Genomic DNA, 26686 nt, shown 5'->3' with positions numbered 1-26686 from the left:
TGCTCCCGTCTAAGTCAGCATCATCTGTTTTTAATGAAGAAAGCAGTTCTACAGGAGAGTGTATTGCCTAGCTGTGCGAGTACAGGGCGCGAAGGCAATTGTATACAAGGTTGGAATAAAAATACTTCTGATGAAAAGGAGCTTGAGTTGCCCATTCTTCAGCAAGATGAGTGTTAGGAGAATTTGGGAAGCCTGAAAAATAGTAAAAACAGGGTTGAAGCCAAGCTGTGTGAGGAGGCTGCAGCAGGATTTCAGATAGATTCTTCTTGAGAAAGGAAACTGGATGCTCGCCTTCTATTTATAGTGGTAGTATTGCAGTTAGTAGAGAATCTGAGCTGTTCCCAGAATTTGCTTTATCAGCTTGGGTCTAAACTGGTTTCTAATGTAAGTTGTTTATTTTTTCATGGAAAAATTAAACAAATTGCACTGAGTAGTATGTGATAAATACTTTGCTTGGAAATGGACTCAGATTGTGTTTAGTGGATTTTCATTTTAGGAATGCATTAAACCTTGGACTTAAAAAATTAATTTCAGTAGAAATTCTAGTTAAATTTTCACTAAACCCCCACCTCAGATACACAAGGTGCTTCCTCATTCTTGGTACTAAACCAGACCTTGCTGTGAAAGTAATGCCAGAATAGTGACTTGCTTGAGAAACCTGAGCTTCTAATGGTTTTGACTGAGGTGACTTTTGGCTTTATCCTCTTTTCTTAAACATCAATTTTCCAGACTAAAAACTTCATCATGGGGCTTGTTTTGTTTTATTCCTGACCCAGAAGCCTGCGTCTCGCCTGGCTTCTGAAAGGCTTGTTCTTGTTTTTAGCTCTTTGAGAGAAAACATCTTAATGACAACAGGGCAGGCTATTGAGCATGAGGGAGGACAGCTGGACTGACTGAAATCTCTCATTACTCTTTGGACCGCCACCCACTGGGGGGTGGCAGATGGTCACTGTCTGGGTTTAATTTTGAGGTAATTGGGGAAAGGTAAAAAGAAGGTATTTCATACAGCATTGCATGTTTACTAAGCTGAATTTCCCAAATATAGACTCAGAATTAATTCTTTTGCTACATTTTGCTGCCTTTAAATTGCTTGACTGTCAGAGGAGTAATTGCAGTGACATATTTGTTGTAGTCTCTTGTTCCTAGTGTTCCCTTCACTAGGGATTGTTGCGTTGCCTCCATTTGAAGACACAGGGTGCTATAGTAGTAATAGGGGAGGCGAAAGTGTTTCTTAACAGGGGAAAGAAGGGGTCAAAAAAGGCAAGCAGGAGTATCCTTGACATTTTTGGCTGGTATACGGGTAGTGACAGACACAGAAATGTTCCTGTTCTCATGTTTGAAATCATGACCTTATCCTGCACTTCTCCTGTTCCTGGTGTGTCTTTGAAACGTTCTGTCTCTGCCGTTGCTTTTCATAACCGATGACTTGTGCTGAAAATGCCCTTTTGGGTCTGTGTTAAATGTTTTCTCTGCTTTCTTTTCCCACTTTTCCTTTCTTTCAATAACAGACCAATGGTTATGAGGACGATGTGTATGGATCATCCCAAAGTAGAAAATCTAGCAGGGTTAGTAAGTTATTTATATTGCTATAAGGTTCGATTGCTCTGTTTGATGGGGTTAAAGCTAATTAGCAAATTCTTTTCTGCGGTGGAGCAGGTTTTTCCTGTTTTGCACGTTGTGGGGTTTGCAGGTTGTCAGATGCCGCGGTGCAGCAATGAGCTGTCTGGAAAAATAAATTAGGCCAGGAGTGGGAAGAGAAGTCTCCCAGCCTCGTACCAGTAGGATTTGGAAGCCAGAACTGCTTAACTTGGAAACAAAATTGAGTGCAAGTTCAATTGTGACAAGGAATAGCTTGGGGGCACCCAGAATGGAGGACTTCCATGTGCTGGACAACAGAAGGACTATTCTCCAACTTCTTGTACATGTTCATGTCGTGCTCTAACACTGAGAACTCCAGAGCTTCATGTAGAATTTAGCCTCTTGGGATTTGGATATGTAAAGTAGCCTTTGGATATTGAATTTTTCCCAAATGCCTGTTAAGTTTGCTTAACTAAATGCTTTTTGTTCTTTCTAAACTGTATCCCAGGGTTTCTGGAAACTCCCACAGAGGTGAACAGCCGGCTCAAGTGTTCCTACTTAACTAACTTAAGTTGATGTACTTCTGTTTCTAGAAATATTCTTGTCAAAGAAAGCTTAATAATTAAGTCCATTGTGTGTATGTGGGTCGCAGTGTTCCCCTCTGTTCCAGAACAAGTGTTTTGTGTCAATTACAGGAATTCATTGTCCTGCTGTGTTACGTATTGGGGTTTGTGCAGATTATTTAATGGGACTGCCCCAAGCAGAGCCTCTGGGGAGCAGGCAGAGTAGCTGTTAGGTTTTTTTTCCCCTGCCTTTATTTTAGTTACAGCATACAAAAGCTCAGAGCTTGTTGATCTGTATGCTATCAAGACTTCTAAAGAAATGTAGTGGTATGCAGACTGAAGCTCTGTGTTTAGGGGAAAAAATAAACTACTTTTAAGACTCCATTTAGCTAAGTATTTGAGCAATACATGCTAAACATGAGACTTCAATGACAAGCGTGAAGTTAAGCAGGCGCTTGATAAATAGTGAAATGGGACCTTATATTTCATGTCCGTTTTAAATTGTTGCTTCCATATAGTTTTATGCTTGCATTTGTGGGTAAGAAACAATGAAATACTGTTGCTTAAACTGTTAAGAAAACGGTATGTCCTGTTGTTTCCACTCTTGCTGAACTGTTTGCCAAGTTCAAGGAACTTTATTATGTCGTATGTCTGATAAATGATGTTCTTATTCTTTAATGATATACTCCAGAGCTCTGAGTACTGCAGGACGAGCAAAGTATCTGTAAGAAAGTCGTCCAGGGAAAAGAAGTTGTTTGGTTTCTGTTTAAATAATTTAAAATCATCTCTGTATTAGGGTTTGCAGCATGGAGGTTCAGGCTGTGTGAAGCATCAGTGTGGCAACAACATTAGCTCCCTGTATTTTTTGTAACTAAGCATAATTTAGCTTAATCATAGCTCAGAAGGGGGAAGGAAGTTTGGGGGTAACTTAGAATAATAGCTGAAACTCCAAACCAGTTGTCACCAGTCTGGCTGGGGTTCACCTTTAGGAATGCTCTCTCCCAAGCCTAACCTTAAAGGTGGTCAAGGTGACAGTGGAAAAACTAAGAGGATGAAAATTTATTAGGAAGGTCCGCAGAGAAGCAACGAGTCTGCTGCTAAGTTGTTTCAAAGTAGGTGTCCAGTTTTAAGGCACAGGATGGAGCCTTGTCCACATGGAGAAGAGCCTTTGTACATGGTACTTGCAATACCACAGGCTGATTCCTTAAATAGGAGTAGCACTGTGTGCCTAGGGTAGTCCATGTGCTGCTTACAAGCTCTCTACATGGGAGTGAATGTAACTTCTTTAAGCTCAGTTCAGGGTGTTCTGGTTTCTTTGCAGTGAAAGTCTTATTTTATGGACGCTTAGGGAAAAAAAAGTCAGACTTTTATTAATTATTATTTTCGAATTTGGACAATGATTTATTTACCGCACAATATCTATAACTGTTGGGTTTTATCCACAAATCTGTTTGCTTGCAGTATTGGAAGTCCATAGTGTCAAGAGCAAACAAGTACTTTAATTTGACACAGATTTCCCTGATTTGTAAATGGAGTTAACCCTTACACGGTTTATAGGGATGATGCAAGGATTAGTAAGGTCTTGTAAGAAGGCTGAATAATAGCTGACTACTGAAAGCAGAGTACCTTGGTTGTCTAGACCCTGACAGGAGAAGGGGAGTGTTTGAGAACAGCTGTAAAAGGAGAGCTCTGGAGCACAGCAAAGAACAAAGAGGAGTGGAGAGATCTTTTAAGACCACTGAACCATTCCCACCAGCGTGCCAATGGGAAAATGAATCTTAAACAATGCCTGTGAAAATACCTCTGCAGCTTGTGTATTGCAGCAGGGCCAGTCCGAGGAGGCTGAGCCAAGTACATAGGTCATTTAATGAGGGTGGCATGCAAGGAGGTGGTGTTTCCTCCGTGGCCCTGCACGCTGGCTGAGGCAGCTTGTGCTCGTTCCTAAGTGCGACTTCCTGCTGTGGCATTATATACCCTGCCTGCTTAGCTCAGGGCTGCATCTGTCCCAGCACGGCAGAGTAACTGTTTCATCATGTTTTAGATGTGCTGTTAGGCTGCAGTTTTCCTGAAAACAGGGAAAACGCAAAGTCCTTCCCAGTGTGCCTATGTTGTTTGGGTTCTCTTGGCTCCCTGAGAGCATCATGTGTCAGGTATTTTATTGAAAAATATAAAAACATTGTTCAGCCTGGAGAAGAAAAGGCTCTGGGGGACCTTAGAGCCACTCCAGTGCCTAAAGGGGCTACAGGAAACCTGGAGAGGGGCTTTGGACAAGGGCCTGTAGGGACAGGACAAGGGGAACGTCCTACTGCCATGCATTATCCATGGCAGTCTCCACTGACCAAATGCTTCAACAGCCAGGGACATCTTCCACTAGAGCAGGTTGCTCCAAGCCCCTGTGTCCATCCTGGCCTTGAACACTGCCAGGGATGGGGCAGCCACAGCTTCTCTGGGCACCCTGTGCCAGTGCCTCAGCACCCTCACAGGGAAGAGCTTCTGCCTAAGAGCTCATCTCAGTCTCCCCTGTTCTGGCAGGTTGAAGCCATTCCCCTTGTCCTGTCCCTACAGGCCCTTGTAAAAAGTCCCTCTCCAGCTTCAGTTAACTACAGTTAGGATGAAACTTTGGTGCATGAGCTGCATGCATGCTCCTGAAGTCCCTTACAAAGCATGTCCCTCATGGGTCTCTCACTGGGTTATAGCAGTAAGGGAGGAGGAGAGAACATGAGGATCTGAAGCCTTTTCAGTGGAAAGTAAACCAAATGGGTATTTTGTGCAGGGGATGCTAGAGGAAAGGCCTTTTTATCTCTGCCTCATGAATGGAAGGGGTACACGAGTTTCATATACCCTTGTATCTGTAATGCGTTTATCTTATTCTGTTTGCCTGTGACCACTTTGAATCCTTGCCATTTGTAATCTCCTTCCTTACTTTTTGCTTCTCATTTAAAGGAATTTAGGAAGTCTGTCACGTAATGAAGCTGAGTTCTCAAGGTTTGGTTGTGGTTTCTCTGTTTCTGTTATTAATGCAGGCATCGTACTACTCTGATCTGGGGCTCCACAACAGCGGCTATGCTTCTACATCTCAACCTTCATCCCAAAATGGAAACTGGGTCTGTTTCCCCCTGGCTTTACCTGGCCTGGATGTTTTGTTCTGACTTCATTTGGAGAATAACAACCTCTTGTAATTAGGACTGAATTTGGACCAATTGTCAAGAGTCTCTGAAGGTCTTTTAGTAAAAAACCTACAATCCTCAAAACCAACCAAAAAAAGGGGAGCAAAACACCAAAACCAAACCCAACTTTTAAAGATTGGAATGAGTAATGGAAAGCTGTTTTAAAATGAGCACAATTAGTTTTCCTTTGCTGCTCCTCCCTTTCCTCCAGTTACTTTGTTTACTTTTTGGCCTCAATTGGTCTGGAAAAATAAGGGAGATCTTAATTAACTGAAGTTCTCTGTTCTAGTTGAGGCAACTTCTCTGCTCACCTTGTCACTCTAGCAAGCTTAAGACAATCCAGTCTGCATAAAATGAAATTGCAAGCAAGTAATTCACAGACTGCTAGAAGAAAATCACTGAAGCTTCAGAATCACCCAGGAGGTTGGATTGTCCTCTGCATGTGGATCAGAGCTCAGCCAGGCTGGCGCTAGCAAAGAAGTGCTCAAGCAGTGGTCGGCAGCCTGTGCTGCCTCATAGGCAGTACCACCACATGGCCACAACCTGGGGCACTGTGGCCACTGCAGATGTGGACGAGGGGGGTGACTTGCATAGCAGGATGCTACCTGCAGGCTGTGGGCTGGGGACCACTGCTAGAGTACCTCTTGCACCTAATTATGTCAGATACAGATGAGCTTAATTGCTGCATCTTGTGCGTGGTGGTTACTAACAGCAAAGTCTTTTGTGATGCTCTGACTGAAGTACTCATAATTTCGTTTGGAACTGTTTGGATTTTCTCTGCATTGTTGTTTAATAATGACACAGGCGAGAGGTGATCTTACAGCTGTGTGAAGCACATAAAATGTGTGTCTTAAAACATGTAGCTCTTTTTCTGGCTTTGGTTGAAGTGAGGAGGAGCACCCTTTCTCGCTGCTATACACAAATGTGTGTGAGACAATTACAACTTTTAACAACCTAAACTTAGATTATGCTGATTTGCTTTTGCATACTCTCATGTGCTCCTTTCCTGTAGGAAATACACATCTGCTTGGTATTCTTAGTCTTTGGGAGTTGAGATCTCATGCTTTTATGGCACAGATTACTAACATTCTTTATACTGGGTTTCCTTCTGTTGCCGTTTACTAATCCTAATCTCATAAAAATGCCTTATTCTGCTGTAGGTGCCTTTTTTTGTTTCATTTTCTATGCAAAAAAAGTTTTGTGCTTGTCTTCCTCAGCCCTCCTTGCTGTGCAGCGATGCCCCAGCCAGAAGTTACAGGGTTTGTTGTACTAATACTTGAAACCCAAACACCAAAGCCACTCACCTTAAGGCATGCATATGTTGTCTCTTACCTCAGTAGTTCCTGTTGGGTTCGTTTATTTCACACTCTGGTGCTTGATCCATCTGAATGCATGTGGGCAGTGCTGTTTGTACAGATCTGGATTTGCTGATCCTTCCTTTTATTCCTCTTGGAATAAAACAAGGCAGAGGTATTCATCTCGACCTTGCGCTTGGTTTACAGATAAAACACTTTGAAAAGGTCATACATGAAGTCCCATCATAACCACTGCTCATGGGGTTGTGATGCTGCCATGGGCTTTTCTCTGGATGGGAGACAGTGTTCCTCATTTTGGGGTCTTAGCTACAACGTGCAGGAGAGAGGCAACATCAATTCTTTCTGTTGTGTAACAACAAGAATCTGTTCAAAACGATTTTATACCTGGATTTCACTTTTCTTGTTCAAACTTTCGAAATAGCTTCTCAGATGATTATTTCTTTTTTCTCAAAGCTTAAAGATAGAGTTTCCTACTGCCCCTGTGTTTCGTGAGCTGTACATTCATACGCTAAACTGGAGCCAGTCTTAAAACATGTATCTTCCTCCCCTTTTATTAATTTAGTAAACTGGCTGGTAAGTGATGTTCACCAGGTGTGAGTTTCCCACATATTGGCAGCACCACAAATGAAGGTTAAACAGGCTTGAACAGTTTAAGAATTGATGTAGCTGTTTTGTTGATAGGCACCGTAAGCTGTTGAATTGATGGCTGGGAGAAGGGTTAGAAATGCATGACTGTGTGATGGACTCGGAGGGATGTGTGTCAGATTTTGCACGTGCCTCATGGCATTTTCCAGCTCATGTCTTCAGGTCATGTTAGGTCTTCACTTGCATGTTGCTTGTGGTTGCATACGGGAGATGTCCCTGTCCTTGCACATACTGCTCATTCCTTTGTGCTGCACCTTGTGAACATGTAATTCCCCAGACTGAAACCAGAAACAAGGTCTGCCAGTCCTGCTCTGACTCTGTCTTTTAATTGTAGGCGTCTGTGTATGACGAGAGCGTTTACAGTGGGAGTCGTCGGTATAGTGCCTCTAGTTCTCGTGCTGTAAGATGTTTTCTGCATTTCCCTGTTGTCTTGTCTCTGTCCTCCACTAACCTGTGTGTACCAGAGCACAGCCTTTTCCAGGCTGAGCAGTGTTTAAGAGGACTGTGTGAGACCCATAACCTGCTGCTGTAGGCAGAACGACAAGCACCATTTCTGTGTGCTTCCATGAAATAATAAGGAGGGATTTATCTGCTGTTGTGATGCTCTGGCTCTCACTGACAGAATCCAGCAGTAGGCACTTGCCCCACTACAGCAAGGGTGTTCATCTCCGCTTCGCGCTTGGTTTGCAGATAGAACACTTTGACAAGGTGGTACATGGAGTCCCTTCCTTTGCTGAGACTGAAATCTTCTTCTGAAAATACAGATTAAAAACCACTCCCTTCTCTCAAGCCCTTCCTGCAACCCCTCTGGTTTGACTTGGGGGTTGGGGTGTTCTGGATTTATATGCTGTAACTAGGGTCTTGGGCAACTCAGTGTTTTCAGAATGCACACTCCTGTGAGTGGAGGGCTCTGTCAGTTATGGACAGCAACAGTATGAGGAATGGCAGTAGGAATTGTTTCCTTTCACGAAAGAGAGGCTGCAGGACTTGGTTTACGGATTAGAAGGCAGAAAATGCCATCATCTCTTCTCAGGTGGGGCCCCTGTCATTCGGGCCTGGCAGTACATCTGCTGCTGTTGTATCTGCCTGGGTAGTGCAGGCACACTGCTTACACTCTGATTGCCTTCACTGGGTAGCAAAAAAATCCCAACCAAACAGAAAAACCCCAACGAACAAAAAGCCACCACTGACACCTTAACAGAAAAAAGCCTCAGGACAAAGCACTGATGTCACTTTAACCTCAAAAGTGACAATTTTGTTAGCCTGGAGAGGGAAACACTTTCAGGAATGTTTACTGAGCACTTGTTAGCCTTTCCAGGGTGATGCCATCCTCTTGCGGTCACAGTGACGCAGTAGCTGGGCTGTGCAGTCTTGCTGCTGCGGCTGTTGAGCTTCAGAGGTTTGTGTCACAGTTGTGCCTGGTTTGCATCTGGCTCCTCTGGACCATTCATCTCTTGTTACATGCTTGGACTATTGTGTCAGCTTGCAGTCCAGTGAATTTGCCACAAGGCTGTGCTGAGCCCTTGGTTTTTATGGGATGTCTCTTTCTATTTGAGAGAAGTCTCTCAGAGGTCCAGATGATCCAGGTCTACTCTTGGCAGGAATCAGTGGGCTCCAAACCCAAATGCTGTTTATAAGCCTTTCAGCCACTGTTAATGGCTTCAGCAAGGAACACTGAATAAAACACTGGTGCTGGTTCCCTTTCTTCCTTCCCCATCCCACCCTGTGCTACAGGTATTGGAAGTCTGTGCATAATCCAGCCTTTCCACTTTCTTTTGCATGGTTGCATGTTGAGAGTTGAAGTACAAGTTTTTTGCCTCAAAGGGAATAGCCTTTTCACAATTGTGGGGTTATCTGTGGTTATTTTAGTGTCTCTGAACCTCATAGCACTTTTAACATGGAGTGCCATTTCGGTAGCTGTCCCCAAAGAATGATCTTGGTTAAGCAGATGACAGGTGAAGACAGGGGAAGAGGATAAAATTAGCCTTGCTTGGTCTCAGCCAGCTAAACAACTGATCCTTGCTTCCATGTTCTGCCCTGAAATAATACTAGGAGCAACTACAGAATAAATCAGTCCTGTGAAACATTAGTGTGGGGCTTATCAGCAGTTAATGCTTCTTACCTGTCATGTGTTTCTAGATTATTCTACATCCTTGTTACATTAAACACAAAAAAGTGGTGATGGTGCAAGGCTTCTGTGCTAGAACTACTTAACCCCAAAACCAAAATCTAAGTGTTTACTTCAGTGTTTTTTTGCTTCAATTTAGGAATCGAAGTGGCTGTGATTGAAAATAGCTGTGAATTGTGTGCAGCATAGTTCCAGATTCTGCATATTGTTATCTCTGAGGCTGAGCTCAGTAGCTCAGGTGCGTGAAGCCAGTGTAAGACATCTGAGGACATGGCTTGATCACGTTCTGCCCTGCTTGAAGGGCTTACTAAGGGCTGTATGCCTTGGAAAGTAATGCTTTGTGGTTAGTAACTAAGCTTATAGTTGCACTGTAGCTGGGGTTATTTCCAGCTTACCCTCTTGTCATTTATTAGTACTCTGAGCTTAATTTTCATTTAATACTGTGCCACTTTGTTAGCATAACTAACAATGCTGAAACAGTCCTCCAATAGCTTGTTGAAGATCTGACTGTCTCTGCAGACAAGAATTCCAGGGGATTCCTGTAGTGGTTGGGTAATTTAATAGAAGAAACCTTAACAGCAGAGTACATGCATCTTGGAAGTAGGTAATTCCTTAGACTGCAGTGGTTTTGTGCCTAAGAAACAGTCTTAAGTGCCTATGAAATCAACTGATAAAGTTTATTAGCAGCATAGGCTAAGCAGCTGAGGAGAACAGTTCCTCATGCTTGTTCCTGTCCCTGAACTGCCTCTGCCCTTGTGTTGCTTTTACACATGAAATGTGGCAGACTGACATGCCTCTCTACAAAGCCTGCATTCACAGTTACCTTGTAGTAGCAATAAGGAAAATACCGTGTCTGCTAAATGGGAAAAGTTGCTTTAATTTCTGTCTGTTCTGAATGAACTTCAGAGCTCCCTTTTATATATGCTTATGTATCTTTCTGTAAAGTACATCTAAATACAAGATCGAGTGTGAAGCTGCCCTGAAACCTGTGAAAGTAGAGGGAATAATCCTAAAATGCATTTCCAGAATAAGTTTCAGCTCTGTTTCCCTGATGCTTCAAACTTTCATTTTCCCTCTCTCTTCCACTGCATTATAACCTCTGGAAATAAACCAGCGTAGATACATTCTTCCTCCTCAGCAATAAGTCAGCCCTGTCTGTTCTGCTTCACTGCTTAGATGTTTGCTTTTAAGAAGGACCAAAGTACTTTCTTTGGCAGGAGATGAGGACTGCAGGTTCTGGAAAAGCAGGAAAGATATTCAGTCTCTGAGATGGTCTCAGTTTTTACTTTAATCACCACGCTGATGGATGTTTCTTGCTTTGGCCTGTGGAGCACAGATTCATTTAGTACGTGCATAATGTTGGAAACATGGGAAGAAGGCTAACCAGAGAACCTCAGAACTCTTGAAAAGGAGTGGAGCCTTTTGTATAGAGACTGAGAGTTGTTTATTTGTGACTGGTATTTTAACATACATAAATAAATCATTTGTATTCCGTCATTCTAAGGATTGAATCAAAGCTCTGTTGGTCTGTCAGCTGGAATTACTACTTGCTTTGATTTTTAAATGAGCACTTGAGGTGTCTGGTCTCTGACTTTCACTGCTATTCCTTTGTCCAGCTGCATGCAACCAGTTCCGTAATTAACTTCAGATGTAAAGCTTTAAGTCCTCTCTCATTTCCTTTCCCAATTCTGATGCTTTTCTCTTTTTCTCTGCTTGCTGTTCTTGGTTTCCTGCGGCAGCCTTCTGAGTACAGTTGCTACCTTGGGTCAGGATCTCGGGCATCCTCAAGAGCCAGCTCTGCTCGGGCCAGTCCAGTGGTGAGCTCCTCTATTTTTCTTTGTCACTAAAGTGTTTCATTTCTCTGTTCTTCAGGGTCTTTTTTTTATACAGGAAGTTCAGTCTCTTGTGAGATAGTTACTTACGGTATTAATTGGACCTGCTGGGCAATCCTTAAGACAAAGAAGGGGTAAACCAGATGAAGAGTTAGAAAACCAAAGTGATTTCTATGCAGATAAACATGTTTTTACAGCAGAAAGTACACTTTGGACTCATGTGACTGCTGTTTCTTTTTTTTCTAAGTTGGGCATAAAACACCTCAGCAAAGGTATTGTGAAAAGTCTGTGGTGTTGATGCTAGTGCCACATCTCCTTTGGCTGTTAAAATGGGGAAACCCTAAATCTTATTGCAGCATTCAAGTAGTTCAGTTTCTCTATGCTGAGCAGTGTTTTCGTGAAGTCTTGCTTCAGGGCTGCCCAGAGATTGGATTTGAACATATTTGTTGGCCTGTAGATTACTAGGCCTTGTAGAGCCTTTAGCATGGTGGAGTGCTAGCAGGATTATGTGTACCTGACATGTCGAGCATCATGAACTAAGGGGTTGTACCTAAAGAAGACTTGTCCAACCTCTTGTGACTTTTCCCCCCTGCTTTTTACCAGATAGGAAGTAATAGTATTCCATTTGTTCAGTGGTATTGGATACCAATACACTGATCTTGGCTTTCATTATTTGTGTTTTGCATGCAGTCTGCGTCACTGGTGCCACGTGCTTACAGTAGCCACAAAATGCAGCTTGCCCTTCCTTGGGAGCTAGAGGGGATTTCCTGGTTTTTAGCTCTCTGCTTACACTTGGGACTGTTTGCATGCAAGTGGCTTGAGATGGTTTGCTGCTGGAGAGGAGCTGGGCGGAAGCTGTTCTGCAGGGAGACAACAGGCACTTTTGTTTGTTTCCCTGTTATTTCCCTGGCCTTGAAGACGAGCTGAGAGTTAATGCCATAGTGGGTCTAAAAGGCACCACTGCAGGAACTTTGCTTCTAATGCAAGATAGTAGAAGCCTTGTTAATGGTGTGGCGTTGCTCTTTAAAGCTCTAAATCCTCTATGGGATCAAGGCAGCAGCACCCTGTGATTTCCCATTCTCCCTCCTTTTTCTTTTTTTTGTGTATTAAACAGAGTGCCTTTTCATGTAACTCACAGTAAGGAGTCACCTTGCCTTTTACTAACAGAGGTTTCAAGGTGTTTTGATACATTTTCAGTTGTGCACTTGTTCTTGGCAATAAGGATGCTGAAATAGAGCCCTGTCTTCTCAGTGGGCTTAGCAGTATATTACTTCCACTCCTACAGTTATGAGATGTCACCTGCTTGGACTTCCTAGAGGAAGAATAAACATCTCCTTGAATAATGGTGATAACTTATGAGAGTAAAAAAAGTGGCTGTTCTTGTCTATATCAGTAGTCTACATTAAAGCTGTTTTAATATTGCTAACCCCCAAAACTGAATCATGGAATCATCAAACTGCTTGCATTGGAAGGGACCTTAAAGCTCATCCAGTTCCAACCCCTGCCATGGGCAGGGACACCTTCCACTAGAGCAGGTTGCTCCAAGCCCCTGTGTCCAACCTGGCCTTGAACACTGCCAGGGATGGGGCAGCCACAGCTTCTCTGGGCACCCTGTGCCAGTGCCTCAGCACCCTCACAGGGAAGAGCTTCTACCTAAGAGCTCATCTCGGTCTCCCCTGTTCTAGCAGGTTAAAGCCATTCCCCTTGTCCTGTCCCTACAGGCCCTCTCCGGGTTTCCCATAGCCCTTTTAGGCACTGGAGCTGCTCTGAGGTCTCCCCTTCAGGAGCCTTCTCTTCTCCAGGCTGACCCAGCCCACCTCTCTCAGCCTGGCTCCAGAGCAGAGCCGCTCCAGCCCTCACAGCATCTCCATGGCCTCCTCTGGCCTTGCTCCAACAGCTCCACATCCCTCTTGTGTTGTTGCCCCAGTGCTGGCTCAGGACTGCAGGGTGGTCTCCCCAGAGCACAGCAGAGGGGGAGAATCCCCTCCCTTGACCTGCTGCTCACACTCTGGGGTGCAGCCCAGGATATGGTGAGCTTCCTGCCTTAATGTATCAAGGCATATGCTTTCTTAATTCTGCTTTATGTACCTTCTGACATTAACCCACATAAAGATTTGATTGCAAGTTTACATTTTAAATTGCTGGTGGAGTAGAATGGAAAGGGGAATATTTGTTGGGTTGAAAAGCTGAGTTTCCCGCATGCTTACACCTCCTGAGAGCGTGACAGTTTACAAAATCCATGTACTGTAATCATGAGTGCTTAACACTGAAGTTAAATAGGATTTTCTTACGATTATGGACAGTATTAGGCAGAAAATCAAAACTGAACTCTCGCCAAGAGTGATTATAATGAAAAATCCTATATTAAGAGTAGAGAATTATTCAGTGTAACTTGCTAAATTTAAGCATACATTATCTTGTCCCTGCAGCCCTTAAATTTTGTCTCTTTTTTTTCCCCCTTCTGCCAGTGTTCATTAAACAGTGAGCAGAAAGTGACAGTAGTTTGCCTGCTGTACATAGCTTTGTGAGGCTGTGTTCCCAAAAGCCAGGAAGATACATAAACACAGTATGTGAATATCTATTGGTCTTTGTATTTTCAAGAATTCACTATATCTGCATGAAGTTTGTTGTTTGATTATTTGTCTTTAACATTTTCCCAGTTATCTCCCCTAGTAATTACTGTCTGCCCTCCTTTCAGTTACTGCAGATACGCAAATGTGTGGTTTAATGTTAAAGTGTTACACTCCATGTCTTAACAGAGCAACCATCAGGCCCATCTGTACAGGCGGAGGTAAATCTTGGGCCTGGCATGTTTAGGTTGAGAATGGGCTTTTTAATACAAATTGCTGTATTTTTTCTTACTTTAATAAACTACTAGTGAAAAGTATTTATACATTTCAAATAGACTCAGAATGTAGTAGTATTTATCTGAAGACTTTCTGAACAAAACAGCTTTTTCCATTTGAAGAAGTTGATCATGTTCTCATGAGAAATAAAAAGGGAGCCAGTTAACAGAGCTCTCACAGAAGCATTTATCAGCGTGCTCAAGCTTTGCCTTCTTTCCCCTACACTTATATTACTTATGGTAGGCTTGTAGCCTAGCCCATCCCCTGACAGTGTGGATGTGCTTTCAGCCCCCTCCAGGGTAAGGCTCTGCTGGAGCAAAGAGACTGATAAGTTTGTTTGAGCAATGACGTTTGGCATAGCACTCATTCCTGAGCAAGGATACTGCTGACAAATCCACTTTAGATCTGACAAATTTCAGCAGTGTTTTCTCCCTGCTGCATATTGAAGGCTTATTGCTAATAGCTAGTGTTATGGTGGCTCTCACTGGAAAAACACACAGGAACTCTGTGTTACTGCCTGTCCCGGCCCAGCCGATCAGCCTGGTAAGATGGGGAGTGCAGGAGGGGTTATGTTGACTGCAGTGCTTTTACTTCTTTTTCTTTAAATTCTAGTTTTTGTAGATATCATCCTGTGTCGGTGCTACGGATTGTAAGAATTTTTCTTCATGTGGGACATATTTCCATTTCAAACTGTGCTGTATTACTGTAAGAGCAGGAAATGATCTTAATTTGATTTCTCGCCCCAAAAAATCCCCTTGCTTTTATGAGGAAGATTGATCTAAGTGCAAGACCTCAGATGGAGCTGAGTAGCGACAGCCACAAACCCTGAAGTTGTTCCTATGCCTGAGGGTGGTATGTGGCACTACTAAACTGCAAGTGTTTAGGATTTCCCTTCTTTAACCTTGTAAAGGAGGCTGGAAATTGTGCCTCAGTCCTGATTCTTCTTAAATCTTTACTAGCAGCTGGAGCTTAACGCTTAACTCCCTCCAGGGCCTCTGGTCTCTCCAGTAGGCATTTGAGACTCTTGTTGGATGCACTGTGCTAGTGCTGGTGCGTCTCTGATTTTGGCCTCAGTACTCACTGGTGGCAAAGAGTTTCAAGGGTTAAACTGCGAGCTGACTGCAAAGTAGAGATAAACACTTTTCCAAACATTACATTCTTGCCTGTGAAAAATAGGCAGTAGATCCAGATAGAGACTTGTGGGGTGGTTTGGTCATGTGGATTCCGGCAGCACTACTCCTCTGACGTTGCTGACATTTCTTTGTAATGTAGCTCTGGATTTCTTCTGAAATCGTTGTCAGAAGGGGCTGGACTCTGATCCTGTTGTACTTACTTTGCAGAGAACAGCCTATTCCCCTTGCGAAAACAAAGGTGTGCGTGCTGGAGTTCCCTGGAAAATCACTTAATGTTCCTGCTTTTTTTATGCGCTAAAATACAAAATACACAAGTTGTTGGTGAAGAGGAAGGTATCCTATTTACTGCAAGGGTGGTGAGGTGAGGCGCTGGCACAGGGTGCCCAAGGAAGCTGTGGCTGCCCCATCCCTGGCAGTGTTCAAGGCCAGGTTGGACACAGGGGCTTGGAGCAACCTGCTTTAGTGGCAGGTGACCCTGCCCGTGGCAGGGGTTGGGACTGGATGAGCTTTAATGTCCCTTCCAGCGCAAACCAGTTTGGGATTCTGTGATTCTGTCTCTAGGGACAGACCATATAACTTTGTGGAAATGGAAACTGTGTAATGTTCTATGAATCTAGTATCATTAGGTGAATTCCTCTTTATATGCCCTCTTCCAGCAAGTATTCTGTTAGTCCTTTATATCTGCATGCAGAGAATTTGCCAACCCAGGGTATTTGTATAAAGTGCTGTGCTGAATACCGTACTGTGAAGGTGGAGAGTTTGTTTTCGGTCTGTTTAATCATGATAGTATTCTTTACTGAATGATAATACAGCAGGTAAGTATTTGGGGCAAGAATTTTGTATAGCTTCAAATAAGCCTCTTTTTTCCTGACGCTTGATTTCTTGCTGGGTCAAATGCCAAAGGGCTTGTTGGGAACAGGGTGAAAGCTGAAAACCTTGGGGTTCCCTCTGGTGGCTGACTGCTGTTGGGAAGCGCCATTTATCTTTCTAAAGGAACGATAGATACAGTGAATACAGTAATTGAAAGATGAGTAGAATGAAAACTAGATAAAATATTAATCTAAAATAGATTAATAGACCTCTGCCTTTCTACAAGACACTCTTTATAGATCTTGGTGTATCACTGCCACATAACTGTGAAATTTAATGCTGCCTTTTTTCAGGTGGACTTTTTGTTCAGGAAAGTGTTGTGTAGCAGGAGGAAGCATCTTTGTAATGAAAGGAGGGTGTGTTAGAATGAGGAACTGGCTTTTTTCAAAACACACTAGATTTTTAGATGTTAATATTTCAATCAATTGGCAGTGGTAATTACTGCCTTTGATGAGGAAACCCTCAAGAGTGCCGTTTATGGCACCAAACGGATGTGTGTATGAGAGCATCGCTCTCGTACAAAGTGATTTGGTTTTATTCCTTTTTTTTTTTAAGCCACCCCAACTTCAGAAGTTACTTGATAGCTTTAATTATTAACTATTATACCCCCTTAGAGAGTTATTAAAGATCGTTTTGCAATGGATGCATAGCAAGCTTCACAGGTGTGGTTGTGAGTGCTCTGAGTAGAGCTGTATGCTTATCCCGCGCCACAGTCTTCAGCGTTTTCCCCTTCAGAAGTGGAAGCTTTTATTTGACTGCTAATGCATCATTAAAACAATATCAATATTTGTTCCCTTCTTTATCTTAGTAAAAACTGAGATTGCACTTCCTCCCCCTCCCCCCCCCCCCCCAAGTAATAGAGGACATTCTGCAAATGTCTTAAGGAAAAGAGTATCTTGAGTTGTGTCCTGAACCCATATGGTAGATTTTAGTCTGGTCTAACTCCTGGCTACATTTCTGGGGGTAGATTTGTGTAGATACACTAATCTTTGGTAAGGTGACAATATTTACACTGTCTTGATAAACAACAACATAGTGTTTGGCCAGGCTTAGAAGGCTGCCAAATCCACACCTTGCTTGGAGTTGTCTGGCATGAAAATAGAGGCTCTTTGCAAAAGGCAGTCCATCTTGTTTGTTGGGTCTGAACTGAACTAACTGCGTTCATTAGTGACCTTCTCTTACTGCAAATTCAGATTCCTCCCTCTCCCCCAGTACTTTGTCTCTTCAGGGTCTTCATGAAGTTTATAATCTAGTGCTTTAAGTCTGGCTTTTACTTCAAAGCTTAAGTCTTAAATTTCCTTAATGCTAATCATAGGGGATTTATGATGCATGCTGTCAATGTAAAAAGCTGATTTGGAATAGATACCTCTTAGTTCTGTTTTTTTTTTACCATAGGGTACCACTGGTAATAATAAGAAAAATGAGTGGGATCATCCACACATTATTCTGTATAATTCAAAGGAAAAAAACAACCCTGTGCCAAACGTGGACTGATTGGAAAGAGCTGTAGTTTCAGAGTGTGTTTTCAGTGACGCTAACGCTCAACCTCTGTATCCCCTGCCTTCCACTGAACTGGATCTCTCCTGATTTTTTCCCTCAGTCATTTCAGAAACACTTCTCCCATTGGCTTTCAGGCTCTTGATCTGGGGAAGCCAGAAGTTTTCACAGAATCTTTTGGGAAACCATCTTGGCTGTGGTGCTGAATGTTCCCAGAGGAGGTTGACGTGTTCTGGACTTCATGAGTTCTGCTGAGCCTTTAATTTCACTCAGACCCTTTTACACTCACTTCCACTTTAGATGGAAATACTTACAGAAAGATTCTGCTGTGAATCTCTCCTGCTTTGGGGAACTTGTATATTTGTTTTGTTTCAGAGCATGAAGAAGTGGATAGGATGGGTTCCCATCAAGGAATAAACCAAATCTTTTCAGGGTGTATGTGGGCTTTACTTTGTGACTCTCTTTTGAGCATCTGTGGTGTCAATATTGATGATAATTTTCTGTACTCTGAAGTGCTACTACTTCAGAGGTAGCCCTTTTTCAGGTAAGGTCCATAAATAACGTAACTTCAAGAAGCTATCTTGGTCTGGAAAAGTATTGATCTCTCGGTTGAAAAACTTAACCTCTCTACTGAAGTAAGTTGCTATTTGGGGATCATTTGAGGCATATCTTTAAACTGACCCAAAGTAAATAAGATGTGTCTGCATACATCAGCACGACAGTTGCATACAGCTGGGTTTATGTCCAGGGTAAGACATCTGGGGCTTTGAGTTCAAGCCCATTGTATTCTTGCTTTGTTAACTCATAGATCACATGCCATCTTCATGTTTGAAACGTTGTCATGTAGAACATGGGAAAAAAATATTCTTCTGTCTTATTTAATAGACCAAGTAGTTCCTATCAGTAAGTATATTCCACTTCATTACATGGGGTTTTGAAACTTGAGATGAATTGTCCAGTCAGGACACAGCTGTTCTGAGTGAGCTGGCTGCTTTTTAGGTGCCTAGAAATTGCTAAAGAAGAGTCTTTCACAGGTTTAAGAATTCCCTTTCTGACATCTTACTGCCTTTACTTGTCCTTTTTTGATTACATTAATAAATCCTTCTTAATCTTTGTTTTACAGATTGAGGAAAGGCCAGAAAAAGACTTTGAGAAGGTAAGAAGAATCTTATGAATTATTCTGACAATAGTGCTTTCTTCACATTCTTTATGGTAGATAGAAGTCACATTAAGTGTACAGAAATCTTCTATAAAATCCATTGTGGGGCATAAACTTAAATTCATAGAATCCCAGCCTGGTTTGGGGTGAAGGGAACTTAAAGCTCATCCAGTTCCAGCTCCCTGCCACGGGCAGGGACACCTTCCACTAGAGCAGGTTGCTCCAAGGCCCTGTGTCCAACCTGGCCTTGAACACTGCCAGGGATGGGGCAGCCACAGCTTCTCTGGGCACTCTGTGCCAGTGCCTCACAGGGAAGAGCTGCTTCCTAGTATCTAATCTAAATCTCGTCTCCATCAGCTTAAAGCCATTCCCCCTTATCCTGTCACTGCATGCCCTCATAAAACATACCTCTTCAGCTTTCTTGTAGGCCCCCTTAAGCTATTGAAAGGAGTTATTGGAACCTTCTTTTATTACATTTTTGAAGGTGAACTTTTCAACCACTGGTCATTCAGATGTTAAGTAGTTGCCCTTTCAGCTAGCCTGAAATTGCTTTAGGCCAAGTCATATGAATACTGTGTTTGTTTAGTACATTTTAATTACAGTATTATGTAACAAGAACTAATTAATAATAAAAGAGGAGAATACTGCAGTGGCTTAATGCAGAACCCTCAGTACAGTAAAACAGTTAATGTGGCTACTGCTGCAGAGTAGATAAGCATCCATCAATGGAGAGGAGCTACAAAGTGTATTATTAAAAGTTTTGAAAGTATCTGGTAAGATGGTCCTAGCCCCTAAAGGCTTTCTATTGAATTAAGTATTAATAGCTGTAAGCTAATTCATGCATACTCCTATTACAGTAGTGTTTAAATACATCTGCTCTGTCTTTTCTCCTTAGTTTCCCTTGTTAAATCTCGATCAAACCTTCACAATTTAGAAGTGCAAGGGTTGTAACATGTATATTCAATCAACCAAACAAGCTACAAATGCACAATGTATCTAGAAAAGAAAAAGTTCTAACCATTTTAAACTGTGTATGATTATAGGGAGCACGTACTGTCTCAAGTTTATCAGCAGCTACCTTAGCTTCTCTGGGTGGGACTTCTTCACGAAGAGGCAGTGGGGATACATCCATCTCCGCTGATACAGAGGCATCTATTAGAGAGATAAAGGTGAGAAATACTTCAAACCAGAATAAAGTATGAAATATCCTTTAGACTTCCTTTCAGGAAAGAAACTGGCTTGTCCTCCCCTCCTGTCAATTCTGCCAAAGTGAATTGTATGCTGTAAATGAAAAATGAATAGCTTTGCTAGAGACATGCTGCTGGGAGCTCGTGTGTATTGCAGGAATATTTGGGTGTATGATAGCAGAACAGACTGATCATAACAGACACATCTCGTCTTAAGCTAATGAAATAGGAAGTGGACTCAGTAGAGCACAATAATAGGAGATTGAAATGAGGAAAGAAGCACTGCACTTGCTGGATGCTAATTTAGGGAGGGGGCTGTATTTCTGTAATCTTATTTATGATTCCGTGAGGTTGGACACATTAGCAAATAGTGACACAATCCAGTGTCCATATCATTGAGTGCTAGTCTGGGTAGTCCATAGCTAAATCCTTCTTGGAATCTGTTTTTTTCTTAATGTTTCCTTCTGAAGACTGTTTTAAAATGGAGGATCTGTATTCTGTTAACTTTCATGCATCTGACTTAAAACTGTGCTGAAACTACAGCCAGTTAAGACATATGGATTTGTATTAGGACCTCAGATTAGAAGCAGGTCTGTCCCAGTTTCATCACTGTAAAGCAGCTGAAAGATGGTAATTTGCTTGTGATCAAGGACAAAAGAGGAGAGAGAGTGGAAAATAAAGTTTTGAACACTTGCTTTTCCCTGTTGGCTGCACTTCTGATGGTTGTGGCATCATTCACCTGTCTCACCATTTCTCTCAGGATATCTATGAGTTAAAGAACCAGATTCAGGATGTAGAAGGCAAATACATGCAGGGACTGAAAGAAATGAAGGTACTGGTTTATTGCAGCCTGGAGTGTGATCATTAACACTAGCTAAACATGCAGAGAGTCCATGTGGGACCTAGAACTGACCTTGCATGCTGTGCTTGCTTCTGGGAGGGCTTGTAACTTGTGTGAAAAGCATTTCATGAACTGGAAAAATACGTGTTCTGATCTTGAGTGATTGTGGTGAAAAATGCTTCCATCTGTTAACTGAAAGGCTACTGATTACTGTTGCATGTTGTGTTTGCTGTTTGGAAATGTAATCATTTTGCTATCAAATTAAAATTACTAGGGGTTTTATTTATACATATATATATATATATATAGTTTTCTAATCCAGGAAACCTCCCAACACTGGAAATGAGCTAGAACTCATGTCATACAGTTCTATGAAAAATGGGAGTTTAAAAGCTTCTATGGTTTTGCTTTGATAAGGTCCAGCATAACTTTGGAAAGTTGGAAACCTGTTCCAGTGTCTCACAGGGAAGAACTTTTTCCTAGTATCTAATTTAACCTGTCAGCTTAAACCCATTCCCCCTTGTCCTGTCACTGCATGCCCTTGTAAAAAGTCCCTCTTCAAATCTAGTGTAGGCCCTTTTAGAGTCACTTTCAGTATGTTCCTTTTCAATTCATGTCTCTTAGACTCTGTTTGAGGTGCAGATGCTAAGAAAACAAAACATAGCGTGCTGAAAGAGTGGTGCAGCAACTACTTCAGCTTCTTACTTGCATATATTTCCCTTCCAGTTACTTTCTGAGGTTTGATCCTAACACTTGTTTCCAAATCCTGGTGACTTTCCTGTGCTTGGTATTTCTCATCCTTGGTCTGGAAAGTGCACCAAAGCACAGTTTGTGTTTGGAACTGTACAAATTCACATCCTTAAAGACAAATCATCTTGCTTCTCAAAGCAAAAGTAAACTAAACTGATTCAGACTTTCAGGTGATTTTTGCTGTTATTTCAATACTGTAATCCCCAGTTCTGTTTATCAAATGAAATAGGAAGTATATGCAACTCGCCTGTGCTTTAGATGCAATTACTAGGATTATTTAAGTTGCAAGAGAAATTGCTTTACCTGTAAACTAAAATCTTGACATTTGTGCCCTCCTTGTTTGTGTATTTGCACTGTTTTATGTAACTCTTTCATTTCTGTATTAAAATTAAATAGTGCAAAGTTTGACTGCATGAACACAGAGAATTATCCTGATCTTTATTTTGCCATCATTTATTGTTACAAATATCCCGGTATCTTATATTCAGGTCATGTTGGTAGGAGTAGTTTTCACGATACTGGGAATTGTATCTTGCGGAATGAATTTGTAAGGAAGGGATGAGATCCAGAAAACCTAATGAAAAATGATACATCAGGTCATAGAAGCCGAAGCTTTTTCACCATGAATTCTGAGTCAGTATATTTAGTTGTTCCCACACTTCCAGGATCCCTGCAGTTTGTGTGAAGTGGCTGTCAAACTGCCTGTTTAAGGCCTAAGGTCATCTTAAAATGATCTTAGATCAAGCCCAGTTTACCTTTAAGAAAACCCAACCAATAGTCCTGCATGTCATCTTCAGCAGCTGCTTTGAGCTGCCAACGTGCAGGGGCAGGGGAGGAGGGGAAGGAAGAAAACTGAGAAGGCAGAAGCTGAAGCAGCAGAGAACAGGAAGCATTTTATTTGTCCTGAGGTAAGGTTCCTTGCTTATAAACAGAAGCCTGGTGGGAACAGGGGAGGTTATCCTCACCTTGGGGCAGTTGGTAAGCATCTCTAGCACATGATTACACTGGTTTCCCTGGGAGTACTGAGCATACTTGTGATTTAGCATTTAATGTTCTCGTTGAAGGTCTTGGCTGGCAGAGGATCCTTTATAGCTCGCTGTGGTTGCTTATTCTTTGCAGGACTCTCTAGCCGAAGTGGAAGAGAAATATAAGAAGGCTATGGTGTCAAATGCTCAACTAGACAATGAAAAAACAAATTTCATGTACCAAGTAGATACCTTGAAAGATGCGCTCTTAGAGTTAGAAGAACAGCTGGCAGAGTCCAGGCGGCAATATGAAGAAAAAAGTAAAGTATGTATAATAGCAGTGACATGTTATGCAATGGGGAGGTCTTGTGAGGGGGGCAGAGTCCTTTGGGAGGAGGCAACCAAAATGCTATTTAAGATTTTAACTAAGTTACTGTTCTAGTTACTGTTAAAGCAAGTGGAATAGCAGCTTGTGATGTGCTTGTGAGGGTTTGTTCACAGTGACTTCTGGAGCATTTTTACATACAAAGGTCTCTTCAGAAGGCTTGTGAGAGAGTTCTGTACAATTGAGTGTTCAGTTCAGTCTAATGTTAATTCAGCATCTGATAGCCAGTGAGTTGTGTTAAATAATAAAGCTGGGGCTTGTGTTGGCTTTTCAGAACTGGCTTTTTAGCTTGGGGCATTTAACTGTAGTGCACTTCAAAAAACACAGTTCCTGGGAGGTAAGCGTGGTGCAAGGGGTTTGGTTGGTTGTTTTTTTGTGGTGCTTCATTATTTTGTTGTTTCATTGGGGGGGCGGGGGGATTGGTGGTGCTTTTTATGCAGGTTGTTTGGGGGGATTTTTTGGTGATGGGAGTTTTTTGTTTGGTTGTTTTTTTTCTTGACCAGTGTCTTGACTAGTGTCTAGCTAACTTTCACTACATGGCTATGTGGAAGGGTTAAATTCCCATCCATTCATCTGTGAAGTCTGTAGGATTTGAGATGCTCATTGTCAGCCTGCTGCTCAACTTACAAAACTGGCTAAATGGTGTCTGCCACTTCTCTATTTGTTGGAATAATAGTTTCTTAGAAAAAGCACAAATGAGCCTGTACAAAAAATTGTACTTTTAGGGGATTGTGATTAGAGGAATATTCAAGAATTGCACAGCAATAAGCATTTTCTTTGTGTTTGGGCTTATTTTCTCTTTTTTTTTTCTCATGGGATGCTATTTTTGATCAATAAAAATCTCATTATTATTTCATTATAGGAATTTGAGAGGGAGAAGCATGCTCATAGCATATTGCAATTTCAGTTCATGGAAATCAAAGAGGCTTTGAAGCAAAGAGAAGAAATGCTTGCAGTAAGTAGCCTTTTTGCTTTAATGGTTCCTTTGATTGGTACGTTCCCAGTTAGCCATAGGAGTGTGGAACGTGAGGCACATAGAATTTTATTCCCTACTCAAGTTTCTCACCTGAAGAAACATTAGTGTTTCAGTCCGAACAGCTTGGGAGCTGGCTAATGGGAATAGCACTTTCCTAAATATTAGCTGAAGTCGGACTTCTTTTCTTGCTTTGTCCTGAAATAAGGTGTTTGTGGAGATGCAGAGGAAACTGGTGGAGCAGTCTTAATTGTTTCAAGTCAACTCGTGACTTGTAAGACTGTCTTCAGGAGCATAGGTTTAGTTCAAATGTCAGAAACAGTACATATGTAGATAGCCTTTAGCACCTGACTTGTTTCATTCTTTGGCATCACTGCAATCTTGACCTTCTTTGTTAACCTGTTATCTGCTTTCTGTCTTCTTGTTTTGCTCCTGTCTCTCAGGAAATCCAGCAGCTGCAACAGAAACAACAGAGCTATGTCAGGGAAATTTCTGATCTTCAGGAGACAATAGAGTGGAAAGACAAAAAAATAGGGGTAGGCCTGTCATCTCCTGCAATGTTCAGAGTGGTCCTGTTGTTCGCCAGCTGACCCTGCTTTTGCAAAACCTCATGAACATAATCCTCCTTAGTGACTTTGCTTTGTGTGGCTGTCTTACTGTCTTACCAATAAACTAGCAAATAGGAAATTTTTTCTTTGGCAAGTATCATGAAATCCAATAAAAATTTAGCAGCTGGTCTGATTTCAAAACCTGGGGTCATTTATTTGCTGTGGTGCACCATTTGTATTTGCCATATTGAGAATAGAGCTGCTATTTATAATGCAGTTCCATCAGCACTGAATTTTTCCTTATTCAGATTTAATCTGCAGACTGAGCAGAAACAGAAGTAGTATAGAGCTATTTATGGGCTACTGGGATGAAAGTCTTTAAACCTCTCTTGCTTCTCATCCCTTCCCACAGCCCCCTGTCAAAGGCAAATGAAAATCCACTCTGAAAGAAAAGCTTGGATTTCTTTTTTAACAATGAGCCAAAAGACTTTTTGAATACTTTTTGAAGGAAAAAAGAAATCTGGGAAGTTGCCTGTTGTGATACTTGCAACATCCAACAACTTGTAGCAACTTGAAACTCCAAGCTGTGTAATTTTTGTTGCCGTTCTACTAGTACTTCCATAGGAATATTGGGAGGGGGGGTGTCAGTAGCAAAATACATGTTTGCACGTGGTACATCCGAGTCTAATGATGACTTAATGGCAGCTTTCAAATTAATTGAAATGTACTGCACCAGATGGAACAACTGTGGAATAAAAAGGCTGGTAAAATCTGCTGGCCCTGCTTTCAAGCTATTCTGTTAACACATGGGAATGGCACTGTGTCTTCAATGGGCACGATGAAGTAATATAGGTATGAATTAACTTGTCTAGCAGATATGAGTGGATCCTTATTTGAAGGATCTCTAAGGAAGGATTAGGCTCAAAATGTCTTCAGTAGGAATTCCTGGTTATTGAATAAGCTGTGCCTTTCTTGGATTTGAAGCTCATCTGTGTGTATGTAAACTTGGTCCTTTAACATGTAAACTTTACCTTTTTCATATGTGCCACTTCCATCAAGCTCTGAATATCTTAAATCTGCTCATTCCTGTTTACACTTGCTTTTCATGGTCTTTACTTCTCTCCCTTCCTTTCTTTGCATCTCCTCGCCCTCTGTCTGTGTTGGGAACTCAGGCGTTAGAGAGGCAGAAAGATTTCTTTGATTCCATAAGGAGTGAGCGGGATGACCTTAGAGATGAAGTGGTTGTGCTGAAGGAGCAACTGAAGGTATGCAAGAGGAGTGAAAGAGATTTCTATTCAGCAGCTGACCTTTCCCTCCTGTACATTTGTGCAGAAAATTTGAATCCAGCTCGGCAGCAAGAACTCTTATTTTCCATGTTGCCTATAATTTGCCATTTCAGGAATTTTCTACATAAAGTCCATCCCCCTAATATAGACTGTGAACTCGTAGTATAGACTGTAGTATTAAGTAGTTGCTTTTGTAGAAGATGCTTCTTTGAGGAACATTTTCTGCAGCAAGTGTATGGTTAAAGAAGCAGAGAGCTGGGATCACATGCTTCTTTCATACTGGCCAAACTGAAAATTCTCATATTCTGTGCTCTTTTCTGACTTCCAACCATGTTTAGTGGAACCATTGAAGCAATTGTTTATTCAGAATATCAAGGACAAGAACACTTGAACAGTCCCACCCTTTCTGAGCAGCAGACTCTAAAGCATTGCTTTTACTTCTCTACAGAAACATGGAATAATCCCAAATTCTGATGTAGCCACCAATGGGGAGACATCAGACATTCTTGATAATGAAGGACACTTGGATTCTTCCAAAACTATTCCAGGCACAACTCAGGCATTAAAGACTGGAGGGGATGGGATGTTAGGTAAGTCCTGTATCTTTTCATACCTTTCTGTCCATTCATTCATCTTTGCTTGGAGTTTGGGCATTTGTTATTGGGACAATTAACACATCACGCAGCATGCTACATTTAAGATCACTTACTGTGCATTTTTCTGCATGATTTTCATGAATCGCTTCCAACTATTTGTGCAGTTTCCTGCAAAGGCAGACTTAATTTTCCATTCAGGGTGATAAAGGATGAGAATACAAATATTTCATTACAGATAAATAGCAATCATTCAGATTCCTATTTAAAGCCTGAATTTGAATAGTGCCACAGAGCAATCCGACTGCTGTTCAGTAGTTTTGAGCACATAAGTTAAAGCATCAGGAAAACAAGAAAAGAATTAGTTTCCTTTAAAAAACTTGTTTGTTGATTCATTTATATACCTGAGAACTGTGGCTGCTGA

General features: G+C 41.8%; 1 protein-coding gene across 36 annotated transcripts in view; it reads left to right on the top strand.

Annotated features, from left to right (window-relative positions):
- The window catches only part of LRRFIP1 (LRR binding FLII interacting protein 1), a 107193-nt gene that overhangs the window by 64289 nt on the left and 16218 nt on the right, over positions 1-26686 (top strand). For 10 of the 36 annotated variants that reach the window (XM_061379080.1, XM_061379053.1, XM_061379048.1 and 7 more), the window contains 13 exons: positions 1509-1565; positions 5165-5245; positions 6526-6567; positions 7604-7669; positions 11137-11214; positions 18699-18731; positions 19778-19903; positions 20682-20753; positions 22632-22802; positions 23725-23817; positions 24279-24371; positions 25556-25648; positions 26118-26259. In XM_061379080.1, coding sequence (XP_061235064.1) covers positions 1509-1565; positions 5165-5245; positions 6526-6567; positions 7604-7669; positions 11137-11214; positions 18699-18731; positions 19778-19903; positions 20682-20753; positions 22632-22802; positions 23725-23817; positions 24279-24371; positions 25556-25648; positions 26118-26259 — 1147 coding nt within the window. The remainder of the gene's footprint in view (positions 1-1508; positions 1566-5164; positions 5246-6525; positions 6568-7603; positions 7670-11136; positions 11215-18698; positions 18732-19777; positions 19904-20681; positions 20754-22631; positions 22803-23724; positions 23818-24278; positions 24372-25555; positions 25649-26117; positions 26260-26686) is intronic. The other 26 variants (XM_061379082.1, XM_061379084.1, XM_061379059.1 and 23 more) reach the window with 12 other exon arrangements.

Source organism: Neopsephotus bourkii, unplaced genomic scaffold (genome assembly GCF_033783945.1).
Source record: "Neopsephotus bourkii isolate Nb327-2 ecotype Australia unplaced genomic scaffold, CSIRO-AGI_Nbou_v1 NB_1768, whole genome shotgun sequence".
Taxonomy (NCBI): domain Eukaryota; kingdom Metazoa; phylum Chordata; class Aves; order Psittaciformes; family Psittacidae; genus Neopsephotus; species Neopsephotus bourkii.
The sequence above is the reverse complement of the archived record's forward strand: the minus strand, read 5'-3'. Positions and strand labels throughout refer to the sequence as shown.